The sequence below is a fragment of the Protomyctophum parallelum genome (genome assembly GCF_964188405.1).
Source record: "Protomyctophum parallelum genome assembly, chromosome: 15".
Lineage (NCBI taxonomy): Eukaryota > Metazoa > Chordata > Actinopteri > Myctophiformes > Myctophidae > Protomyctophum > Protomyctophum parallelum.
The window spans coordinates 44,509,393-44,536,515 of NC_139710.1; the positions used below are offsets into that span (position 1 = coordinate 44,509,393).

Here is a 27,123-nt window from a genome sequence, read left to right on the forward strand (position 1 = left end):
CCATTACTTCATCATTTAAACTTTAAAGGCTGTTAAATGCTATATAAGAGTAAGTGATCAACAGTGTCCAATAGAATAAACGGTACATCCTATTTTTAAGCAAGGGGAATGTAAGGTTGAAGGTATGCCCTACTACACACTGTAAGCTCTAGTAAACTGTGCAGTGAATGATGCTATAAATAATATTACTGATTAGTGCACATTGCACAATATAGTTAAGTCATTGAGGGCAATACTAGTATTTCCATCTAAAATGTCTCTTTCCAAGCTTTGCTGTTATCCAGTGCCATATCAAACAATGTGTAAATCTCAGTCATCTCAGTCAGAGCTGTTCTATCTAGACCAGTAGTTCTCAAACAAGGACCCTCAATTTAAATTCAAATTGTCCTGGGAAGTGGGAACCACATCTGAAAATATTTTGTTCCATACAAGATTTGTGTTAGATGTTTAAAAAATATTAAAAACATTAAAAAAATATTCCAAGATGCTTTCAAAATAGATGATCTACAGCTCACAGCGTTTCACACAGAGACTCTTTGTGAGCTTGTAGATCTGCTATTTTCAAATAGCCGATGTTACACTGATTTTTATTGCTATAAACAAATTTTGCAGGAACCCTCTCAAAGCTTATTTTGATCAAAAACGCAGCCTGGAAGAAGACTCTGAGATATTATTATTATACAGCATAACCGTATACAGCGTAACCCATCACCCCAGAATCTGAGTGTTACAGACGCTAGCACAACAGAGTTGTGAACCGTAATATATATATATTATATATACACACACACATCGAAGCTGGTTTCCATCGTGGTTCCATACAGCAACGCAAGGGAGAAAAAATGATTAAAATGCATGCGTTTCAATCAGACTATCCTCTCCTCACATGCCGCAGGCAACAGCATGCTGTGCAGTGACGACGTCCAGGCGCGGCGATGTAGGAGAGGCAGTTGCCTCGGGGCCCGCGGGGGTGGGGGGGGGGGGGGGGGGGGATTTGCTCCGGTCTGTCCGCTGTGGCTGTATACAGTTGTTAGCCCTACTCTGCAATAATCGCCTGATCGGATGTTGATGTTCTGTTAACAGGAAATGACATCGCCAGAATCGCTCTGATTGGTCAAAATTGGGTAACAATGGGGGGGTGGTGAGCCCGGGCTGTCAATCTTGCCTTGGGGCCCGTGGAACATTCCAGCCGCTACTGATGACGTCCCCCTCAATTATTCTCTTTCTCTTTCTGGATTTGATTGAGTTATCGCGTCCATGTCCCCATCCCTAACTATTTAGGGGTGAGAGATCTGCACGCTGCTTTGCACCTGTTCTTGGAATATAGCTATTTTGGTTGGTAAAACATGTTTAACCCATTTAGGCAGAGTACTAGCTTCTCTAGCTCACTTTACTAGTCCTGATGTATGTAATATTTATCAGAATCTATCCAATGGTACAGTGAGCCAGACCTACGCTGTAGAGTGTATCTGCGGAAGTAGCGCGATTTGGGCGGAAGTACCACTCAAGGAAATGACGTTGACGCTTTACAAATCTGTTTACATTCTCAGTGAATGAAACAGGTCTTGTGAGTGGTCGAAAAATATGGTATCCAGGGGAAATACATCTGACGGATCTTCTGGCCTGACACTTCTGTCTATACTCTCTCTGCCTTAGATTGTGACCAGGCTTTTCTCTTCGCAGATGAGTAAGGCTGGGACCGAGGCTAGTGAAACTGTGAAACCCTCATAGTGGTTATTTTTTACTGAACAGAAGGCTTGGTTTATTTAGCGGAATACCTGTCTATGCATACTGTGTTGTTTGTGCATGTATGCATATGGAGGATATAGGCCTATCACATGTGTGTTTTTTGTGTGCACACAGCAGAGACATTCTTCTACGCTCATTAGTTACATTCATTAGTTGTTGTTTATTGTCACTCATAAGCTCTAGTTGTTAACACCCCTAGTTAATTTGATTAGTTTGGGCTATAGTCTTGTTATGACGGGCAACGCTGCATATCTCAGAACAGTTAAGCACACCATTTTGTTGCCAGTTCGAGTGCCTGCTGGCTGTCAATGATCTGCAACTGGCACCTTGAAGCCATTCACATCAGGAAGGTGCTGTTACATTGAACCTGTGGGGACTAGAGAAGTGACATACAGTATGTAGCTCCACCAATGGGGAATCTTAAGGGAGGGAGAAGGGCATGTTGCTCTGAATGCTCCGAGTGCGTTTGTGTGAAGGAATAGCTCTCAGCTCCTTCGCCATTGTTTTGGTGGAGCGCCTGTGCCTCCATGGTTACAGCAGGGATTCATAGTTGGCTGTGTGTGAAGGCCTGCCAGCGGGGAGGGAAGGGAGAAAGAGATGGGGGAGGGGAGACAAGAGCCTTATGTAATCCACATAGTGTGGCTGAATTCAGCTGCTGGTGGCGAGGGAACAGTCAGGAAATCTAATAGCAGCTCTGCTGTCCAGTCTGGATACAGCTGGATGACCACATCTGGAGGTACAGGCTGGCCAATCATTGACCCGTTTCAACTCTCACTCTCCCTCTCCGCTCTTTATTGTCCATGATTGTATGTTTTCAGTGCTAACGATGCAAATGAAAAAAAAATGAAAGCATACTATGTGATTATGTCCTTGACCCATGTGTGTTTTTTGGTTGTGTTTCAGGAGCACATACAATACATGCTTCACTGTCTGATGATTTGTTTTTATTTGACAGCAGTGAGGAAAAGGACTGTCATACATGAGGCCCATAATAGCCAGGTGTTATGTTGATTGTTGTGTCTTAGAAGAGATAAATTTATGTTATTTTTAAGTTTGATTCCACCCTCCGAAAAACAAAACAAAAACTGTTACAGGCTGTGGTTGTGGTTGTGGACACATTCTAACCACGTCATTAGAGTTCACACCCAAGTGTCCTCAGTCGCTGGCTGCATAGTGTCACTGCAGACTCACACCCTGTCTTAGAAGTGAGCAGAGGTTAAGCTAGAGCAGCCTGGGATGTTATTTAATAATGGTGCCATCAGCCTGCTTCTCCAACACCTGCCTGCCAGGACCTACCCTATGCTACATATCATGCTGGCACACTGGCACTGATTAGGTCTATGTCACCCATCGCCTTTTTAATGGCCTTTAAATAAGTAAATAAGTACGTCTACTTCGCAAAATTATTATCCATATGAAAGATACCCGATGTCTGAAAATTATAAATTGGATTTAGAGCTACAATCCATTCCAGGACTTATTTTAATAAATTAAACAACTTACCAATATGTACGGTAGAGTATAATACAATATAACCAGCACAGCCTCAGTGGTATCTTAGAACTGTCTCCCTACTCTTCCACACAGAGATTTTGACACTAGTTGGGTACTAGGACACTGGTTGAAAATGTTTTAGTCGGCCACCAGCTTGATTGCAGTTTGGTAATAACTGTATCAATGCCAATTTACTTTCACGTAACTTTGCCATTTAAACTTTGCCATTCAGAAAGCCTTAAGGCCACCAGCTCAGTGGCCTTGTGGTTAGAGTGTCCGCTCTGAAACTGGGAGGTAGGGGTTCGATCCCCGGCCGGGTCATACCAAAGACTGTAAAATGGGACCCAATGCCTCCCTGCTTGGCACTCAGCATCAAAGGGTTGGATTGGGGGGTCAAATCTACTAATCAAATGATTCCTGAGCGTGGCACGGCTGCAGCTCACATTTGTTTGTGACAAATCGTATGACTTTGACTTTAAAGCTTCAATCCTTTCTGTAACACTGAATATGCATTGTATAATGTATATGCATTATAATGCAGGTGTCCAATAAAGTGTTCCATTACAGCCGGTGTCCTACCTAACACCAAGGACTACATTTCTCAGTGGAAGAGTAACAAGACGTTTAAACATGTGCCTATTTTGAGGCCTCATTGGGAAAATCTGTATATGAAATGTCTTTCTCACATGAGATTGAAAGGGGGGAAATCTAGCCCTGTTTGTCCTACATTTATACTTGGAGACAGCCACAAGATTACACTGCTGAAAAAACAAACAAAGAATTACTTGCTGATTTAAAGATCTGGGAAATAAGAAATCTTGGAAGTTTAAGGAAAGCTTCAACTCCATTTCAAAACCATGCGTTTTCACATCCCGATTCCCTACTATCAACATGCTCTGTTCTACAGATTCAACATTAAATTAAATTTTATTCATTAAAATAAGTCCCAAATTTAAGTTTTAACGGATACATATTTTGATCTAAATGCATCTTCAAATCCAATCAATGTTATCTGCAGCTGACCAGCTAATGCTATAGAGCACAATCAATGGTTGTGAAATTGTGTTGTGTCACAGGCTGCATAGAATATTGTGTGCAGCATTTTGCAGCATGCCAGGCTTTGCCAGCTAAATTACACTTGACGTCTGTCTAAAGACCATGCTCTGTCTGCATTCTTGTGTAGGTCCAGCTACTTCACTTGCATAATGACATCTGCGTGATCTTGACATTCTGCTGCTTACTCCTAATGTCAGTGATGGTGTTTACTGGTACCATTCTGCCCTCTTGGCTTAATTTGTCCAAGTCTCAAGCACCTACTGTACTACTTGACAGTGTATGGTCTGCTTGTAGTTTGGCAGAGCTTTTGGTCGCTGGTCTTGCTGTTGTTACAATTTCCGCTAATTCATTTGGGTATGTAATTAAAACCCCCCACCCTCTGTATCTTTGCTATATTTCTGATTAGGTTGCTAGTACTGCAGGCCTGTTTTTTGGCGTTGGATTTTGAGAATTGTACATATTTGAATTGATTCCCACAAAGCACATACTGTACATACAGTGATGTTAATAATATATTAAGCGACGTGAATGCGGGCCTTGGTATACTGGCTAGCGCTCTCTCACTCTCTTGAGTAGGGATGCCACAGAAAAATAGATTTTTTTGAATATTTGTGGCAGTCTCCAAATTAGATTTTCATAATGTTTTTCCCTTTTTCTTTTGATATTTTTGAGGCTTTTCATGCATTTATTTGATAGGACAGTAGACTGACAGCCAGGAAATGAGGAGAGAGAGAGATCGGACAGGATCGGGATTCGAAGTAAACTGTAGTCTAATGTGTAGACTTTGTCGATGAGCTCTTTTCTGCCTCTCTATTGTTCAACCGTCAGAAAGTCTGCTCAACATGCAGACTTTGCTGTAGCTCCGCCTCAGCCACTCTGCAAGTCCACAACGCGAATAGTCGAAAAAATCATTGCCAGCACAGTAGAATATTCGTTTTATCAGTTTCTGGCATCCCTACTCCAGAGTGTCTGGCATGTTTAGCTCATTGACTTGCACTCACAGTATATATTACTGTTTTTTGTACTGTTTTTTGTATTATTTTTGAGGAAGCAATTTTAATGTATTACATTAATTTCTATACCATGAAAATTAATTGGCCGACTTTGACATCCCACTTGTAGCTCCGGGAGTCTATCCGAATTTGGAGTCGGCTTCCTGTCACCCATGAGAGGCCTCACCAGCCTAGTTTCTATTTACTGCTCAGATCTCAGATCCGTTATAGAGCCCACCTATTGACCTATATCTGGTAATTTGCACACATTAACATGCATGCACAGATTACTCACGTTTCTGTATCAACTCTAGACTGTATCTAGGACCTGGCTCTGCTATGTCTGCTATGCGCAAGGACAGATGTGACATTGTGATCATTATTTATTTTTCAGGGCATGATATGATATGGCATGGTTGTTAATTGTTATTGTATCTATCTCCCTGCTTTTAATGGTTAATGATGGTTGTATAATTGTTTGGAGAAAAATGTAGCAGAGCCGAACGCCAAGATAAAATATTATATCATGCACACTTATTATTATTCTCATTCTATAATAAATATTTGTTCAATCAATTTGTCAGTTATCTGACTGGACTTTCAATTCAATTTTATTTTATTAAAGTGTTAAATCACAACTGCGTTGTCTCAGACTTTACATATACAACAGAGACCTGACAGAGATCCCACCCTGAGCAAGCAATTTTGCGATAGTGGTAACGGAAAAACTCTTCCTTATAACTGGAAGAAACACGAAGCAGGTGGGCGGCCATCTGCCTCGACCATGTCGGGGGGGGGGGGGGGAAGGAAGGAAGAGAGACAGAGAGAGAGATACAGGCATATATAGTAGCAATATCAATAATAGTGTAAGATAAGATAATATTCATAATATAATATGATATAACAATGATGTTATTTAATATACTGTATAGTGGTATAAGAATGTTAAGATAATATACAGTGTAGTGCTATAATATAATATGGTAGCAATCCATGGTAAATGCTCGGTGAAGAGACCTGGTCCGGGCCCAGGCGGTGGCGTAACCGTCTGGGCACCCGACTGGTAATCCAGTCGCAGTGTGCCGCGGGTTCGAGCCAGACACGGCCTTTACTGCATGTCTTCCCCCATCTCTCTCCCGTTTCCTGTCAGCCTACTGTCTGTCCCTTCAAAAAACCAATAAAAATATCTTAAAAAAAAAAGAAAAGAGACCTGGTCCGCAGTCACTCTTAATCGGCAGCTGAGGGTCCGTAATTGAAGACCATGGAACTGCGAAGAGGTTGACGCAAAAAGTGGCAGGCCTTACTGAAGTGTGAGTGAGTCTCTGTGTACAGTGTTAATTACAATTGCACTGATGGGACATGAACCCACACAACCAAAGGGAGGAGGGGAGAGAGGAGGAGAAGAGAAGAGAGGAGAGGAGGGGAAGTAGGGGGAACTGACTGACAGACTTTGTTTTATTAGCCGATGATTTGAGACACAGTTACCCATCACTACAGGCAACCAAAACCAGTGCTCGTTGCCATCCATTCCCCTCTGAGGCTGAGCTGCCACTGCCAGTAGCTCCAGTAGTGTTAGTGTGGATTATTTACTCATTGACACAACAGAGCGGAGGGTTGCTGAACACTGCTGGACACTGCTGCGCCGACAGAACATAATAATAAAGTACATTATTTCAAGTTTTTGAAGTTGAGAAAGGAGAGAAAGAAATTGTGTGTGTGTGCAACTGTTCATGGTAGCGTGCATGCGTGAGAGAGATCGAGTCATATGCTGGTATATTTTGACTAATGTGGTTTATTTTTTAATCGTGCAACCACTCCTATGCAGAGCTATGTGTAGTGTCTCTGGCTGTGTCCCTGGCTGCATGGCTGGCTGGCTGGGTCCGTCCCTCCATGCACGAAAATAGCGTTTGGTTGGTTTTCACCACCAAGTGTCACTGTTGCGCAGCCTAACACACACACACACACACGCACACACACACACACACACACACACACACACACACACGCACACATTATATATTAACTATATATATGATGATTTCGGGTGTGACAGTACAGTACAGTAGAGGGGACCCCCACACGGTAACTCTGTCATTTCTCAACCGTTTCGGATTTGTGAATGCGGCATTGATGCAACTATCATTTCATTTCCAGTAAATTGTTTTCATAATATTTTGTGGAAACTAAAATTGAATTGAAAATGTGATTAATCACCCACCACTTGTTTTCACTCAGTGGCACTCTTTAGTTTAGTCTTTGGTCACCTTTCCGTCTTGTCACAGCTCTGCATGTCCTGGCTCTACTGTAGGTACCACCAGACCACGAACACTGTACACGTTTTCAGATTGACTGCCTTAAATGCTTGGTCATCGGCACACTTAAATATACACTCAGTTTTTATGTTTTTATGACTTGTTTGTTTATTAGATTGCAGGCACTGTTGTGTGCACTGGGGCACCTCCTTTCAAACTCCTCATTATGGAATGTAACAGTATATCCAGAAGTTATTCACTAGACTCTTTTCATTGTTTTTATAATCACTTCTGCATACAGTTGTATGTGCTCCTGCAGCTTGGGTGCAAAACAAGATGTAAACAGAACGAGTTCCTTCCTGCCTCTAGCGTATATTCTGCGCTCAGTGAGAGTCTACAATAGTATTAATTTAGGGAACATCTGTACATTTATTACAATAAATAACCTGGGTTATACTTGCAATACATTAATTACTCTTATTACTCTGTACGCCCCGTATAAGTACAGTACAGTACAGTTGTCTAACACAAATAGGTCTAGTCAGTTGAAGTGTTTCCATGGTGTCTGTCTTGAGGCCCCTGTGCTTACCATAGAGATTGACCTTGTTCTTGCACTCTAACCTCAAAAAACCTCTTGGGGCCCCAGCACAGAGGCTTCAATGGATTAATTGCATGGCTTTGTTTTCATGTTAAAAGTGGGGGGTGGTAGGATTGGCAGCCAATGTTGTTTAGGACTGCCAAAGTCTCACTTGTCCGCCACGCAAATTTCAGCTACTGTAAATTCTACTCAGAGCATCATCAGCACTGGTTTGTTAAGTGAGTAAAATGTATCTTTCCAGAAGGAGTGCTTGTTATAGATGCACCATCAGTTAATGTCCTGCTGTATGTTATGTTGAAAGGATGAAATTAGGATAGTGTTGATTGAAATTCATTCCAACTTTTAGATGAGCAGGTAAACAATTTTAATGGCACTACAATTACTTTTACACACATTTTCCTTAGTCTATGCTATCCAGCTAACACTCTTTGCCAACTGTCAGGATGTTGCAAATGTCCTGGGAAAAACTTGCCCAATGTGTAATTAAATTGAACAGTAATCGGACATGTGAAGGTGAGATGTTCTTGCCACCTCAGTAAAGCGCATTGGCTAAATAGCCCTAATTATCTACCAGAATGTGTTGGTCCTTCTTTCTGTAATGTTCTTTGCCATGCCTTAACTCTTAAATAAAAAAGCCTTTTTTTCACCGCACTGGAACAGAGTGCCTTGGATCCTCTTCTTCAACGTTATCTACCAGAATATTGGAATTAAAGACTAGAGTCACTTGGAAGTGTTTCAGAGGATAATCAGCGTGTATTCGTCTAGTATTTGTGCTTCTGCATTGGAGCAGGAGCGAGAGAGGGGCACATAAGGGGAGAGATAGAGAGAAGCAGAATGTTGGGGAGAAAGCAAGCGAGAGCTGCCTTGTCCGGGGTGCTTTGGTAATGAGGATCCAAGGAGATAAATCCTTATGAGACCTGACAGGGTGCCACATTCCTAGACTGAGTCCTAGAGCCCCCCCCCCCCCCCCCCCCACACACACACACACACACACACACACACACACACACCTCCCACCACCTTCAGTCTTTATATTTTATACACTGATGCCATTCCCAGTCCAAGGCCATTTGCCTGTTAAACTACCTCTCCTTCTCCACGCCACGGCTCAAGGTCTTTGACCAGCCAGGCGACCGTCTTTACAGCTGAATATGAAATATAGACTAGTACTCCTGAAGGCTAAGGCTCCACTCCAACCCTGTAGGGAAGGAGAAAAGCATGGCAGAGTGAGGAGAGAGAGAGAGAGAGAGAGAGGGAGAGAGAGAGAGAGAGAGAGAGGTGACCGAGTTCATTCGCAGTGTTGGCGTTGAGCCAGCGGCTTGCCTGTGGGTGTCTGTAGCAGTGCCAGTGCATGTGTTTAGCCTCCCGTCTGGAAGCCCCCTACGCGCCTCTGTATTTATGTCAAAGCTCTTTCATTGTATTGGGTCTCTCATCTCATCTTGATTCAGAAGTTTTCTTTTTTTGTAACCCCCCCCCTGTGTTCTCTATGGATCTTGTGACTGCCTTCAGACCTGTTTTCCTCCCTCTTGGGGGAATCTCTCTGGATCTTTATCAAAGGCAGACCGCCGAAAAGGATGGCTTTCCCCCCCATTTTTCTTTCATTCTTTATTTTGTATTCTTGGCCTGTTTTTCTTGTTGAGTGGTTTCTCATTTCACTTCAGTGCAATTGTGCGTTTCTGCGCATAGTTTTTCAGCAACAGTTCATTCAAGGATTCTTCCCCCCCTTTTTTCTGTGTGTTGTCTACTTTATCCAGCTCACCCTGTCTGAATAGAAGTCCAGTCTTCAGTGTAGGTTCCTATTCCTAACGCCTCTAGCTGAGGCTCAAGTTCAGACTAATAGACAGTATGTGATGGCTCTATCTCCCCCTCCTCCGCGTGAGGCTGACTGAGATGTGCGTGCCTTGTCTACGTTTTAAGAGTTTGTGTTTACAGAGCTCCTCTGTTCCTTTACATAACTGTGAAATCAAATGACACTTTATGTTTATGATATCGTAGTCTGACAAGAAGGAAGAGAAGATGGTGCTATATGCAGGTTAGGGAAGCCAAAAACGGATCAAAATTAAATTATAACGTTCTACTGCCCTGGTGAATATTTTTGATATCCTATAGCTATATTTCCCTGGATTTTTTGTTTTAATGTACATATTTAGGAAATAACAATGTCTTAATTGTTTGGGCGGAGTGTTGTAAGGGGGCCCACACTTATTCAACCTTTCCAGCACTTTGTCCCTGTCAAGGTTTTGTTCAGTGTCATGCTGGTAGCCCATATTTCTGCCATCGAGCCTCTCAAAGAGTGCCTCACACGGCGCTGAAACCTGAGCTACGAGAGCTGGGCGTCATTACTCAGAGGCCCCCCGAGAAATGGCAAGAGTCCTAATGCCTCTTTTGGCAGTAGTCACAGGGACACATGTCACGAGTACTGGCTTACCTACTACTACTATCAAAACACTGGCTTTCACGGATGCCCTTTGGTGTTGTTGGTACTTGGTAGGTTTCAGCCATTTAAACTGAACTGAACTTTGTCTGCATCAGGGGTGCAAATGTATACTTGAGTAAACAAATACTTATTTAACATAAATGTATTTATGAAAGCATTAATTATTATTTTTATTTTTTTGGCTTTCACCTTTATTTTATATATATTTGTATGGAGGCACAGACAGTAGGCTGACAGGAAATGGGGGGGGAAAGACATGCATTAAAGGTCGTCGGAATCGGGAGTCGAACCCGCATCACACTGCCAGACTTGATTACCAGCCAAGGTGCCTGGACCACTGAGCCATGGCCCGAAAGCATGAATTCTTGTAAGCATATAGGGTTGTCAGGATTTCAACTTGAATTGGAAGCAGGTTTGCAGGTTTTACTCTCAACCCTCTAATGGCAGTGTTTGAGACAAGCTCATCTTCATTCACTGTGTACCCGAGGAATGAAGCATACGGTGGATAAATCTCTCCCTGACACCCTGGCATGATGGGAATAACCGCATCCAGTCTGCTGGATGAAAGGAAATCTAACTACGGTACATCAATGGTATGTGTGGTGTGTATTTGGACGTGCTTTGGAGACCAAACGATTTGAAAGCATTTTTGTGTTCTCTCTTTACTTCATAAGCTTTGCTCTAAAGGCAGTGTGGTGAGAGAGATTCTTACGTTTCATCGTCCATCCGGCCCTGCTGTTTTAGAGGAACAGAATCTGGCTATCGTCCCACACCACACTATTATGCAAAATTGCTATTGTCAAGCGCACAGAGCGAGAAAGAAAATCTCCAGCGCACATGGCGACGTGCACTCTCATACTCTACTCCATCTCCCATTTGGAAAACAATCCTTTTTTACATTTTGAATAGGATATTTTTTGAAAAACAAAGCTCTTAGAATGTTATGAATAGGCCATTACAAAGATGGCCTCCCATGTCTTTAAGATTTTATAAATTTGTTTTAATAAAGCTCTTAACTGTTTTAATATGATTATGTATATAATATGTTATAATATAAAAGTATATGTTAGTAATTGAGAAAGCCATAAGTGCTAACAAAATTTCACACGGGTGTGATTTTTTTAAGGGATAAAGAGAAAGAGAGATGGGGAGTGACATGCAGCAAATGATCGGGACTTGAACCTGTGACACTGTCAGGCTACATTGGAGCCTACAGTAGGTGTCCAGACCGCAAGGCCATAAGTCGTCTTATTTTTTTTTTCCCTTATTTTTTTTAAGGTGAACAGTAGACTGACAGGAAATAGGGAGAGAGATTGGGGGTTGACACGCAGCAAAGGTCGTCCGGATCGTGACTCGAACGACATACTGTCAGGGGAATTACCAGGTGCCCAGACGGCTACGCCAGCAAGTCATCTTATTATTGAATGATTCTATTGGGGCGGGGTGACTGTGGCTCAGGAGGTAGAGCAGGTCGTCCAATAGTCCATGGGTTGGCGGTTCGAATCCCGGCTCCTCCTGTCTACATGTCGAAGTGTCCTTGGGCAAGACACTGAAACCCAAATTGCTCCCGATGTGCTGGTTGGTACCTTGCATGGCTTCCACTGCAATCGGTGTATGAATGTGTGTGTGAATGGGTGAATGTAATGCACTATGTAAAGCGCCTTGGATAAAGGCGCTATATAAATGCACCATTTATTTTTGATTTGAGTGTTGCACCAGGAGCCTAAGCTTGTGTCCTTATGCAGTCATCCATTGTTTATCTGGCTGATGTACTGTATATATCTTCTCACTGCTCTTTTTTAAAAGCAATTGTTGTTTGAGTTGGATTGAGAAGGAGATGAAGACAAATGTAAACTGTGTAGGGATGCAATTGACTGCATGGCATCTTCCAAAATACGTTATACACATTTCCCCTTTTAATGATGTCCTCTGGCTCATGGGGGTTGACTGCATGGCCCTCCAGGCCAGATGACAATTGATTCAGTGGTGAGTGCTGTCCATGTGTCTGGTTAGTGAGCCAACTTTAGGACATTAGACTTTGTAGAGATCTTGGGCTGTCTCCTCATAGAGCTTTTCAACTCTAATGATAACAACTTTAGATGACGTGACGTGACCAACGTGTGCATAACTGTAGTCCCTCTTTCCCAAAGGTGGCATAGCCTGTTCTAGGTGATTTCCCCATAGTTGTGTTTTTTATTAGCTCTGCCGTATGTGTTTACTGTTCAAATCTGTTTTCAAGCCCATTATAGGAAGCTATGGGAAATGAACAGGAAATGGGTATTATGTCACCTTCTAGGACTGCAGTTATGCCCAGAGCCTATAGGCAGAGCCTTCACCGCCATCTTTGTAATTAGCACTGTAGTTTCACCTGCAATCTTGTCATCAACTATGTGACCTCAGAGTGAAGCTACTAAGCTAGCAATAAACGGCTGCTTTGAAGTCTCTTTAGGCCTCTGTTGGATACTTTGTCTTCAAATGTGTGTGCCAATATGCATTGTTGTTGTTTTTTTGGTAGGCCAACTTGACGTCACACGGCTTGCATTTGACCTTGTTTTGATTAAACTAGAAAAAAGCACACGGGCTCCTGCCAACTGCACCCAATCACCTTGAGTTTGTATAATGTAGGCAGCAATGTAGTTGCATTTGTCAAAGGCAGAAGTCATTAGAGAATGTGTTTCTTTAATGTGTATTCAGAATGTTTATTATTATCAAAACAATGATATTACAAACATTTGTTTCAACGACTTCTATGCCAAACAGAGCATTATAAACAATATTGTCCCCTCCTGGCCTCCTCATATCCCGCAATAAAAATGTCACACGGCTTGTTCCTGGAGAAGGTTGAGTTGCCCATGAGCTAACCTACAGTGAGGCAGTAGTAGTGATAGGGAGGATCACTATTTGCACTAAAAGGTTTCAGCATTGGAACAATGTATATCATTGAAGCACTCGTTTTAGCATAGAGACACACACACACACACACACACACACACACACACACTGTCTGTACGGTGTTTAGCTACAGAATAGAACACACGACACAGACTTCTGTAAGAAGGTAATTTCTCGTCCTTAACCCACTTGTCGCATTGAGGCAGTATGCAGGGCTGGCATTTGCATTGAAAACGTGTATATCCACCATGTCATTAAATAGGCCTAGGCTACTCTAATCTAAACACATCAAAGGATTTCCATCAACATGGATTAATTTTCAAGCAACGCTTGTTGGTGAATGACAGTACAACATTTTTTAATTTATATTTGAAATGCATTGCATTATGATGAGTTAATGCAAAGGTCTAACCATCCTCTGAAAAGACGGTATAGCGGTATTCTGCTTCGACTCGAGACTGCAGAGCAAATCCAATGGAAATGTTTACCTTTTTAGTGTGGGTTGGGACGTTGGGCTGCACAAGCAAGCAGTGGTTGCACACAACTGCTGTTCTGAAAACGTGGCTGACAGCCGCAGACGCATCAGTTTAAGACAGTGGACCGAGTCCATTGATCTGTGTCCAATCATTTAATTTGTATTCTCTCTCTGTGTACCATGACGTGTGATGTCCGTTGCCAGCGAGCCATCATGATTTGTTTGTAGGCTATAACAACACAAGGCTGATCTTAAATCATGGCTCCTCCTAACACCAATTGGACTTAAACTACTCTAGTTTCTTACTTTGGACCCCTGGCCCCGCCTCGTATTGTTGTTTTTGTTGTTAAAGCCGTTTTATTTATTAGTCCTTTTAGCGCTGTTGTTCTGTCTTTGTGTTTTCTCTGTGGGGGGGTGCTTTTTATGTGAGTGCACCACAATGGAAACAAGTTTCGGGATTTTTGTGTTAATCCACGTTGCCATTTTTTAAATTGTATTTGAATGAATGACAATAAAATAATTCTATTCTAAGAAGAACAATAATTCCCCACTCCTTGTCACTGTATATTAGAACATACATGAAATGTGTCCTCTGCATTTACTCATCCTATGACGTCTAGGAGCACTGGAGCAGTGAGTGCTCTTATTACAGCGCTCAGGGAGCAGTTAGTTCTAAGTGTCTTGCTCAGGGATACTTCGACACATAGGCCGGGTCGCAAACCGACAACCTTCTGTTTCCCAGGTGGCCTCTCTCTACCCTCTCAGCGGTGGCCAATCCAAAGTTGCTGGGGGATGGTCGTACCAGTGATCAGCGGTCAGTCAAAGGAAAGGGATAATTAGCAGTGATAGTGTGCGTTTTAGTCACAGCAATGCAATATGATTAAAGATGGAGTGCCACAATCTTTTTATTTTTCCAGTTTTGCATGTGTCTATGAGGTGACAGTACTTCATTAGACACCCTGGAGTCGTTTTTATGTGTAATGGTGTATTAACTTGTATTTAGGGTTTCTTCCTGAAGGGTGAACCCTTGACAGTCAATCAATGAAATAAACAGTAATAATAGTGACATCACGCCCCTCCGCTAACCCCTCCCCCTTTATCAGCTGTGGATGTGGCTTCAGTTCAGGTGGATCACCACCCACCAGGTAAACCAAGCATACTTAATGAACTGGTGGGCGTGTCCACATAAAAGCATGATTTTAACAAATACTGTACACTTTTTGGGAAAAGTTCTTATATTATAATAATACCTGATGATCATGTTTTAGGGTGGACAATAATCGTGGCACTCCATCATTAAAGTACGCTGAGTAGCATCACACTCGGCAGCAGACGCTGGTGTCCAAGAGTGGCGACGGCAAACTCAAACAGGATGCAAACACAAGGTTCCTTCGCTGCCAGTGCCTTCACTCACTCCCATAGTCAACTATCGTAGATGCTGTCATGGGGATTATTCTCAAAAGCAAAAGCAAAGCAGGACAACTTCAACTTAATCATTTAATCATAAACCACCACACTCATTTGAAGGATCATTTGCACATTACACTTTGAATGTCAGACAATGTACGGGTACGACTCATGCTACTGAGATGCACAGCTCCACAACATCACTCCCGTGAGTGACCCCCAAATTAAGTGCCCAAACCCCCTGTCAGCCTCAGGAAGAAAAACATCTTACAAAATGAGCACTCTCAGATGGAGTGTGTATTTGATTAGAAATAACAAGGTTGATTTCTTGCATCCGTCTTCTGAACACTGAGTATCTATTGAGGTACTGGATTGTTAAACGTCATTCCCAGGGAGGTTTCAATTGTACTTCTTCCTCTCTGTTGCTCCCCTGAGCACATTTTCTCGCATGTTTACAATTCACTTTCTCTGATCCGGTTGTATTGAAAGTCTGCATGGAAAACTGTAAGAAGATTTCACTCTCCTATCTTCCCACACAGTATTTATTTTACTGCATTCACCATTGTGAAGAGTAAGCACTCACGGTTTAACAAAGGCCCTGTGGGGGTGTACTGACTGTAGCATAATATGCATATGTATACTGTACCGCCTGTTTTAAGTATAGGATCACTCTCAGGCCTTACGACTCACACACAGAAGATGAAGCCACACTGCCATTTTGCGAAATGTCCTCCCGAGTTATAAGTTAAACTCTTGCGTCTGTCTAGGCCGACGTCTCCATCTATCATGGAGTTATTTATGGGTCCTGTAAAGCCCTGTTAAACCATGGGCATCTCTGGTTTACCAACTCACCGCTGGACTTGGCTGGTCTCCTCTGTCGTGTAGCTTTGCAGACAGAGGGACACTGGGCCATTCAAGCAAACGGTGAAGGAGGGAATGGGTCTAGCAGGTGCAGGAACTTTGACTCCCCAACCAGGAGCAATGGAAAAGGGAGCAGCTGCCCTGACATCCGGTGTGTGTGTGTGTCACCGTGTGTGTGTGTGTGTGTGTGTGTGTGTGTGTGTGTGTGTATGTGTGTGGGGGGGGGGGCTTTGGGGTGGCACAAGAGCTAGCTAAACACATTGACACGTACCAAGCCTGTATAATGCATGATACAGTAGGTTTATTGTTTTCTTAATTCAGACAGGCCAGTGTAGACCAGAGAGACTGAGCATACGGGTAGAGAGCTGCACAGGTCTACCGTCCTGAAGTGGCTGAGGCTATGAATGGTCAACTACCAATTAATGTGTGATGTTTAATTATTTTTTAACAAGAAGCTGTCCAACAAGACAATCCCTGCTGACTTGATTCCAAAATGTCTCACGGCACATCTTGTCCTTCTCCACAGGTTGCTGGCTACGAGACACGGCTGATAATGCGTGGCATCTGCTCCGCAGCCCCACCCACTTCCTGCCTGTAGAGGAAGTGGCTGAGCATGTCCTCTCATCCCCAGTCTGCGCCGCAGGGCCGGAGGGCGATGGACACTCGCCACCTGCCCAACCCGGCCTCTCTGCCTCTGCAGCTGCAACGGGCACACACGGTAAGAGAGTACGCGCCACCTGTACTGCCTTGCACTTGACCTTGTGCATGTGATACACAAATAATCAACTTGATTTTCCTCAATCAGTCATTTGGTTTATTGGCAAATAGTTTTCTCCAATTTGCCAATAAACCAAATTACTAATTGAGGAAAATAAAGTTGATTTGTGTTTAGTTGGTTTATTTTAGAATGTTGGCGTAGGGCAAAAGTAAAACTGTATTCTCCGGTCCCATCTCATCTAGACTAGTACTATAGTGATCATAACATCTAAGACATCATTGGATTATGATTTTTAGCCATAATTTAACTTTTTTCTTTAAATCTTGGTTTGTTGTGGATGCCTGCTTTGTATCTGTTTAGTAAACGGGGGCCTGGCTGCACCACTGGAGAGGGACCTATACCGGCCCCCTGCTGATGTTTTCCCAACAGGAACATTCCCAGGTTACAGTGTTGTGCACACAGATCTGCTCCCTCATTAGATGTCCATGTTGTCGTTATGCCCATGTCTTTTCCTCTAAGCTTCTGAGTGATGGAGGCCTCTGAAACTCCTAGAAGCGGCCTCTGGCCTGTGCCAAAGTTCATGTAGTTGGCCTGTAGTGTTTTGCAAGAGGGCTCCCTTTCTTCCGAGGCGGGACAATCCAGTGCCCCACAGCTGCAGCTACAGTTAATCCCTCCACTCCCCCTCGTCAACACATTCAGAAGGAGATGTGGGTAGACAGGCCACATCCCACAATCTTTTACTAGGAAAGGGGTTCACTTGTACAGTAGCTGCATGTATTTACCCCTCTCCTTTTGTGGGAGGTAAACTAGGAGACGACGCGATATGAGAACCAAGGAGAAAGAGGTGCACGTCTGAACACTGGGAAATAAAAGAGGAGGGAGAAGCTCTTTGCTCTATTCCTGAGTCTATATATAATGGGTGGCTGTCATTATATGTCTTTTATTGCACAGGTGTGTGCTTTTATTTGATTTCCAATGTTTGATTTAAAGAGAACTACTGTGTATTGATGGCTTGTTGTGCCTGTGTGTGTTGCAGGAGGTGGGACTGGTAGATTACCATCCTCATGCCAGGGACTACAGCCATGCCATGTCCCAGCCCCATCGCCGCCGGCCATCCCTGCTCTCCGAGTTCCAGCCTGGGAATGAGAGGTAGGTGCTACATACTCACCCTTACAGTCTCCCAGACTCCCACTACACTGGCATCATCATTATATTGGTTTGACCTCTTGAGTCCCTGAGGAAAATCTCTTGATGTTATCGCCTTGGAGTTCAATTTCATATAGACTTAATTCTATTTTCTCTCTTTTTTTTTTATTACAAAGCCTAAAAGGCACATTTTATTCACACTGTTCCAGCGTTCAATGCCAAAAACAATTAAATCATAATTCATTAGTTAATCGTCGACTTACATTTTGTAATTGTGACAGCCCACCTATAGCAGCATCATACCGTAGATTGTTTCCTTTAAATGTAGTTTTGTCATCCTGGAACACAGTGTAAGTCTCATGGCAGGCTGTATTTTTATTATCTAGTATTATTTTAAGTCTTTGCCGGATAGCCCTCCCCCAGTTCAGTAATCCTTACGTAATTGGCATCCACAAGCCGTTCTTCTGTTATGTGGTGTTAAATGGCTCTGTAGGGCAATGGAGCATGCAAAGTCTTTGCCATCCTCAATAGACCGACAGTAAGTCAGGCACAGCGCTGTATGTGCAGTGCTTTCTCTCTGGAGACGCAGGTCTTGTACCTACTAAAGTGGTTTATTATTTATATAGTCATGCCTTCTTTGAGGATGAGTCTTGATGAGTGCTCATGAATAATGTATGTGCATGCCATGAATTTTGCATGATGCACCGAGGATAAGCCACCAGCTCAGTGGTTTTTCCCCCTGTCCCATTTGATTGGCATGGCACATTTTCTTGCATAAGTTCAAACGAAAAAAGAGCCGTATTGACTTTCTCCGGAGGTCTGCGGTAACTAGACGATCTGTTTAAGTCATTTGTACATTTTCTGCTGTCTTTCCACTGAGCTGCTGTTTCTCCAGGAATCAACCTGCAGATCTTTTTGCGCGAGGTTGGGGGAAAATGCATCTTTCAGGGCGATGTCAAATGAGTCGTGCAACACTAGCCTCAGGAATGCCATAGGACACATTGGCAGACAACAGATGGTAGAGTGTTTCCCGTAGCAGTGTGTGGCCGTTGGTGTGTGTGCGTCCGTTTGTGGTGGATGCGTTTTCAAGTATCAATCAGACAGGATTATGGTCTCGCTGGGACTTTGTTGAGCGTAGGCTGTGTGTTTGTTCCCCATGTCCATTGCTGCTGGTCCTATAGATCAGTGCCCAGACACTGGGTTGGGACCCATGACCATCCCATTTGTGGGTTGTGGACCAGTTTTTATGGGTCACGAGCAAATGTGCCATTATTTTTTTCGTTTCGTTTTCCTGAATTTTGTTTTTTTAATATTGTTATTTCAATGGATTTTCAAAAATAATTCACAATTGTTCATTAAAAACAAATTCAAAGATTTGCGAAAGAACTTTAAATAAATAAATAAATTCCACAAATTAGAAAAAAAAGTAGTAAAAGAGTTGTGAGCTTGTAGATCACTAGTTTGAGGCCCGGTCCGGTCCGGAGAGACTTCAAATGTCTCTTTTGGGTTGCGTGCTAAAACGTTTGGGAACACTGCACTGCTATAGATCACAGTGTGGGGGAGCACTAAGATGATGGTCTGATCTAGATAGACAGACAGACAGACCCGCAGAGGGACATACTAGTCCACCTACCTACCTATTGATGTACCTATACCTTCCAGCCTACCTAAAGAGATACAGCTACGAGTAACAGATCAAAATAAATCCCCAGGCTCTGGTCCGCCCACCAACTAACTGAGTGACAGCCACCCGTTGCCGACTTGTTGGCACTCTGGTAGAGAATGAGAGCTCCTCATTGGCGTTCAGTACCCAGTCCACTTGTTCCTGTGACTTTTACATGTCTTGTAAGACATGAACAGCTTGATTTTAATTTGAAAATAATTAAATGATAATGAGAAGGAGTCATATCAAAGTGATTCAAAGGATTGGCCACCTTTATCTCTAAACTTTCATGAGACCACAGACTAGGAGACATTTAGGTAGTTAAGTTACTGTTTGCTTGGTAACACAGTTATAGTCGTATTTTTAAGTGGTGCAAACCACTTCCTTAAGTGAGTATGTGTGCGGGTGCCTGCCTGCCTGGCTGTCTGGGTAGGTAGGTAGGTATGAGCACGAAAACAGCATGGTTGTTTTTCACCACCTGTGCGCAACCTAACACACAAACACACACGCACATATTAACTGTATACCGTATATGGTGATTTGTGCCAGTACAGTACAGTACAGTGACAGTAACAGTAACTCTGTCATTTCTCAACCGTTTCGGACGTGAGGCGGACCTGGGTGCATTCCTGTGGGTCTGGAACTCCCCCCACACGGAGTTGCACCACATTTACTTCACACGTGTGTGATTAATTTTCACTCTTTGTGTGCCTTGAGGATTTTATTATTTTAGCTGGTTTAGCCACTGGTTTAGTCCACAGAACCTGCACAATCCTTTCATAAATTTGCCCCTCTGTTACAAACTGTATTGCTACTTTTTTAAATATAGAGGCTACTATTGGCTTCAGTGCTTTGGCAGGTTAATATGTGTTGATGCATAAGAGAAGTGGAGATGAAAATCACACCTGTGTGAAGTGAAGGGCGCTCTTATCATCATACATGTAATAATAATAATAATGGATTTTATTTATAACTCACTTTATATTCGCAAGAATCTCAAAGTGCTACAGAGTGAATAAAAGCAAAAGAAACAACATACCATTAAAAACATCTAAAAGAACAGTAACATTAAAACATAAGGGCAAGGCTATAAAAATGCTTTGGTAAAAAGGAAAGTTTTGAGTCCTCTCTTAAAAGTGTCTACCGACTGTGGGGCTCTCAGGTGGGCGGGGAGAGTGTTCCACAGTTCGGGGGCGACCGAGCAGAAAGCCCGGTCACCCATGGTGCGTAGGTTGGTCTTTGTGGGTTTGAGGAGGTTGGTGTTTGAGGAGCGGAGGGAGCGGGTTGAGGATTGAAGGGTGACAAGTTCCTTGAGGTAGGGGGGGGGGCGTTGCCGTGGATGCACTGGTGGGTTAGCAGGGAAATCTTGTATTCAGTCCGGAATGAGATGGGGAGCCAGTGGAGTGAGCGGAGGATGGGTGTGATGTGCTCGTGTTTACGCACTCTCATCAGGACCCTAGCAGCGCTGTTCTGAATGTATTGGAGCCTTTGAAGGCTCTTGCTAGGGATCCTGATGAGAAGTGCGTTGCAGTAGTCCAACCTGGAGGAGACAAAGGCGTGGATCAACTTTTCAGCATCAGGTAGAGTGAGGGTGGGACGGAGTTTGGCGATGTTTTTTAGATGGAAAAATGATGTTTTGCAGAGGTGTTTGATGTGGGCCTCGTAGTTGAGGTGGGGGTCCATTTTAACACCCAGGTTTGTGACGACAGATGAGAGTGGAATGTCCTGGCCAGAGAAGGTGATGCTTGTGATGGGGGATGATTGAACCTGGTGTGGGTGAACAGGTGACAGGCTGGGTCCGGGATTTTGCACCTCCCAGGGAGACACACTCAGTTCTATCCGTGAGGTAGGATGTAAACCAGTCCAGGGTGGTGTCGCAGAGTCCGATGGTGGAGTGAAGGCGGTGAAGGAGGATGGTGTGGTCAACTGTGTCGAAGGCTGCAGTGAGGTCCAGGAGGATGAGGAGGGAAGGTGAGCCAGCATCCGCTGCCATGAGGATGTAGTTTGTGACCCTGACCAGTGCGGTTTCCGTGCTGTGGGCGGAGCGGAAACCAGACTGAAATTTTTCTGACAGGTTGTTGGTGTGAAGGTGGGTTATTAGTTGTGCGGCGACGACTTTCTCCAACACCTTGGAGAGGAATGGGAGGTTGGAGATAGGTCTGTAGTTGGCATGGACAGCCGCGTCTAAGGTGGGTTTTTTGAGTAGGGGTGTTATGATGGCAGTTTTCAGTGCTGATGGAACGTGGCCAGACTGAAGGGAGTGGTTTATTGCATGGGTAATTAGAGGGCTGATGGCTTGGATGTGTAATTTGAGCAGGGCTGTGGGGAAGGGGTCCAAGGTGCAGGTGGAAGGCTTCATTCGCCTGATGGTATCCTCGATCTGTTGCTGAGTGGTGGGAGTGAAGCAGCAGAGAGGCTGGGGGGGTCCAAGCTGTGGGCTGGCAGTCGGAGGAGATGAAGAGGGGGTGGCAGAGAGGGATGAACGGCTGGTGTCAACTTTCATTCTGAAAAATGAGAGGAAGTCGTTGCACTGTTCAGCTGTGGTTGCTTGGTTTGTGGGGGTTTGGGGTTTGAGAAAGTGGTTTATGGTTGAGAAAAGTTGTTTTGAGTTGCCGGGGCTGTTATTTATGATGTTGGAGTAGAATATGGATTGTGCATCTCTCAGGGACTTTGAGTAGGCCTTTTAGTGGTCTCTGTAGGCCATTTTATGGACCGTGAGTCCTGAGGCCTTGAGACGCCTTTCAAGGACACGCCCTTCTGCCTTTGTTTTCCGCAGCTCACTGGTGTACCATGGGGCTGAACGTGAAAATGTGACAGTCCGTGTTTGTATTGGGGCGTGAGTGTCGAGGAGATTGCTAATTGATTTATTGTAGAAAGCCACCGATTCCGTTGCTGATGGGTGGGTGGCAGGAGACAGGTGATGGAGGTCCAGGGTCAGGGTGTCTGGGTTGATGCTTTTGAAATTCCGGAAGTGGATTTGGCGTTTAGGTTTGGTATGGGAGGGAGGGAAAAGCAGCTCAAAGGAAATGACTTTATGGTCAGACACACCCATGTCATAAACTGCCAGGTTGCTGGTTGTACATCATCTCATTCTGGCCAATCAATCAATGTTGTCAATGTTTGTGTTTAAACAATGTTTGTGTTTACTTTACACACTTTTGTCTTCAATGTTTGCGTTTACACAAACGCTCGAAGCTGGGAATAAAAAAGTGAGGACAGAAAAGTGAGGACACTAAAAGTGATTGGTTGGAATGTGATGATGTGTGATGATAATAGCGCCCCACTTCACACAAGTGTGATTTTGTTTTTGTAAATATGACCCAAACATGGTTTTCAATTAGTTACAAATAAACCAGGGCTTGTTGTGTGATCCCTTTAGCATTATTGTATAACTGTCTGTACCTGTAATCAATCAATCAATCAATCAATCAAACTGTCATGAAATAAAATGGGGATAGGGCATAATAACCGTTTCCACACGTCCTAAGGAATCCAATCGAGGGATGCATTGGACGTGTGTACACGTCCTAGCGCATCCTCAATGATATCAGGCGAGGGGAGAATATTGAATGTTGAATGTTTTCCTTTTTTTAGAGGACTCTCGGCCACAGTACTTCGCTCTTCAGTCATATTAGCTTACCGTTCATTTAGCTGTTAGCGCTCCTAATTAGTCTCTCTTAATCCAGGGTGCTCTCCGTGGTTTTTATCTGATGGATATACTAGTAGGGGTGGGTCCCGAATCTCGGTACCAAGTATGTACCGAACCGAACGTGCCTGGGTACCGGGTACCCATTACAATAATTCAATTTCGGTTCTCTCTATCGGTTCCCACAGACACGCGGTCACACGCAATTTATTTATTTTCTTCCCTTAATAGATGTGCAGGGAACAGAGCTGATCTACAAGCCTACACCGCGTTGCATCAGCGCCGAGTTGTGGGCTTGTGGCTTGCAGAGGCGGAGCCATCTCTCTGCATGGAGTTAGTTGTCGAGGAGTCTAGAGACAGAGAGACGCGCTGTGCCTGGCACTGAGGCGACATCATTATTAAAGTTTCTTAAACGTAATTTTCAAGTAAAGTTTATGGGAGGAAACTTTTAAGAGGGGACAGGAATCTTGCGCCTTGTATGAGTCTTCACTACTGCATACGTGCGCAGCACGCTGGCTGCGCAGCATTGAATCAACATGAGACAAGGAGAGAAAGCGTCTGTGCACTCACTTCGAGTGCGCACCCGTGTGTGTGTGACTGTGAGTGTGTGTGTGTGTGATCACGGCGTAGGGTCAGATACCTAGTCTAACTTCGAGAGGTGGCGAAAAAACAACAAAAGATAGCCTACTTTGGGCAGCCCGTGTGCATGCACATTTCTGTTAGTAGCAAACCACAGCCTTTGTTTTCAATGATCCCCCATTGACGCGCTGCCCCTTCCCCTTCATTAGCGATGCTAATTTACACAGTCAATCGTGTGTGTGTTGCTCTCAGATCTCAGACATGCTTTTATTTGTTATTGGTAAGAGAAGTAGCCTACAACACTATTGCCCTGGGTAAATACAGAATCGATATTATATAGATACATTTAAAAGAATCACTATATTATCCACAAATGGCTCAATAAAGGAGAAGATGTTATACTATTCATTATACATGTCTTTAGTATACAGTATACACTCTGCTCTGACATGCCATGCAGACTGTGCACCACATGATATTTTTTTCTAGATTTCTGACTTTGTGTTGCAGTGATGTTTATGTTGTGTAGTCTCTCAGGCATATTTGTTGTCATTGTCAGTAGTAGTAAGAGGTAACTGTAGTATCCACAAATGGCTCAACTGTTAAAGGAAAGGATGTTGGTCTATACTCTATTCATCTGTCTTAAAGCAAAGTCTTTGTAATAAAAGCTTTGTGAAAAACAATTGACCTTAAGTTTATACCATTTATTTTTTTACTATATTATCCACAAATGGCTCAACTGAATGAGGAGGAAGAGGATGTTACACTATTTATTCATTACATGTCTTAACATTGAGCTTTTTTGTTAAACATTTGACCTCTTTTATATCATTTTGGAACCGAAATAGGGAACCGTTAAGAACCGGAATCGATAAGCAGAACCGGAATCGGTACCGGACTCGAAAAAATCATAACGATACCCATCCCTATATACTAGCGCTTCATTTCTGCTCCTCGTCCGCCTCTCGTTCAAAATATGAATTGGATCCTAATTTTTCAATAAATGCTAGTGTTAAGTGTTAAGATGCTCATGCCCGCGGCATTAATGTAACGGGTGATAAAATCAGGCACTGGACACAAAGTTAAAGAACCACTTCAACACTTTTCAACCTATCTTCATATCTCTGCTGAGGAAACCACCTAACTCCAAAATGTTTTAAAATTTTCAGGAAATTTAGAAAACCTTATATTTTGACTTTATATATTGTCAATTACTTACATGAGAAGGAGATAGGTGGTGGAGTTAGCTGTTTTAGCAGACCGTTTTAGGGTGCGATGGAGTTAAGAGGTTTTGTCCAAAGTGTTTTTTACTACTTTCCATTGGTTCAATATTTTCGAAACAACACACAGACTTAAAGGGTGTTCAATAGCACTGATTTATGCAAAAATAATATCAAAAACCTGAAAAATGGAGTTAAGAGGTTTCCTCCCGACAGCAACGAAAATAGGTCCTCTCTAATAATCATGATAAAATGGCACAATTTCAGCCTACTCAGTCTGTGTCTCACAGGAGGGCTGTGGGCAGTTAAGAAACCCGTCCACCAGTGACATCATCATTAGACATCTTTTAAATTGTTATTAAACAAGATATTTTTTTACAAAAATGTTTAGATTTGTATTATCGTGAGAACGATGGCTTCCATTTTCGCATTGCAACTTTTCAGGACTAGAAAGCCTGCAGTTTCTATTAGCTTGGATTCCCCATCGATGATATCACTGGTGGACGGGTTATTGATTATTAGTCAGGACCTATATGAAAATAGGTTGAAAAGTGGTGAAGTGGTCCTTTAACATGCTTATCCAGAAGCCTAGGGGAAACGCTGAACAGTGTAATGGTCATCCTTCATCTCCATCTGAACAGTAATGGTCATCCTTCATCTCCATCTGAACAGTGTAATGGTCATCCTTCATCTCCATCTGAACAGTGTAATGGTCATCCTTCATCTCCATCTGAACAGTGTAATGGTCATCCTTCATCTCCATCTGAACAGTGTAATGGTCATCCTTCATCTCCATCTGAACAGTGTAATGGTCATCCTTCATCTCCATCTGAACAGTGTAATGGTCATCCTTCATCTCCATCTGAACAGTAATGGTCATCCTTCATCTCCATCTGAACAGTGTAATGGTCATCCTTCATCTCCATCTGAACAGTGTAATGCTCATCCTTCATCTCCATCTGAACAGTGTAATGCTCATCCTTCATCTCCATCTGAACAGTGTAATGGTCATCCTTCATCTCCATCTGAACAGTGTAATACTCATCCTTCATCTCCATCTGAACAGTGTAATGGTCATCCTTCATCTCCATCTGAACAGTGTAATGGTCATCCTTCATCTCCATCTGAACAGTGTAATGGTCATCCTTCATCTCCATCTGAACAGTGTAATGGTCATCCTTCATCTCCATCTGAACAGTGTAATGGTCATCCTTCATCTCCATCTGAACAGTGTAATGGTCATCCTTCATCTCCATCTTAATTCTTCTCTTGCTTTCAAGCATCTCCTTGATGAGGAGTGCTGCGTTTCTACTTCTGCTGCTGCTGTTTAATCCCCACAGACTCTCTGTCACTGGCAAACCAAAGGTCAGAAAAGCACAACACAGTGTTGCGGCAGGTGAGACTCTGTGCCTCTTTGCGTCATGTTCCTCACTCCAGGAACATCTTGCACACTTCTCACCCCCCACCTCCTCCCATCTGTCTCAGATCACCCAGGCTAGTTGAGAAACAGTACATTTTAAAGCCATGCAATCCCAAGACATGTCTTAACACACTGACTGCCATGTCAATTCAAGACGTCTGTTGGTGTTTTCAGTGTTTACGCTTGGTGTGGTAGTAGGTCTTCCAAAGAAGTGTACACCCGGACATAATGTGATCACAACAAATCCAACTCTTTTGTATCCAACTCAATTTATTAAAAAAAATCTTTCAGCTGCTATTATGTTTGTCTTTTAATATGTTGGAATTTGCTGTATATTCTAATGGTGGGTAGCATAGTACAGAGATCGTCAATGTCTCGTATCTATCTTGCGTGCCAATACAAGTTTACATTTTGGCCTGAGGATGGCACTAGTAGAAACGTAATGGGGTCAGTCAACTGGTTAGTGTTCATCCAGGGCAGCATGAATATGTTCAGCACATTTCATGAATCAGATGTGT

At 43.2% G+C, this 27,123-nt stretch overlaps 1 protein-coding gene across 21 annotated transcripts in view; it reads left to right on the forward strand.

Moving 5' to 3' along the window:
* The window catches only part of ncor2 (nuclear receptor corepressor 2), a 151,907-nt gene that overhangs the window by 25,278 nt on the left and 99,506 nt on the right, over positions 1-27,123 (forward strand). For all 21 annotated transcript variants that reach the window (XM_083784860.1, XM_083784863.1, XM_083784877.1 and 18 more), the window contains exons 2-3: positions 16,740-16,931; positions 17,968-18,080. In XM_083784860.1, coding sequence (XP_083640986.1) covers positions 16,827-16,931; positions 17,968-18,080 — 218 coding nt within the window. In that variant the 5' untranslated portion in view covers positions 16,740-16,826. The remainder of the gene's footprint in view (positions 1-16,739; positions 16,932-17,967; positions 18,081-27,123) is intronic.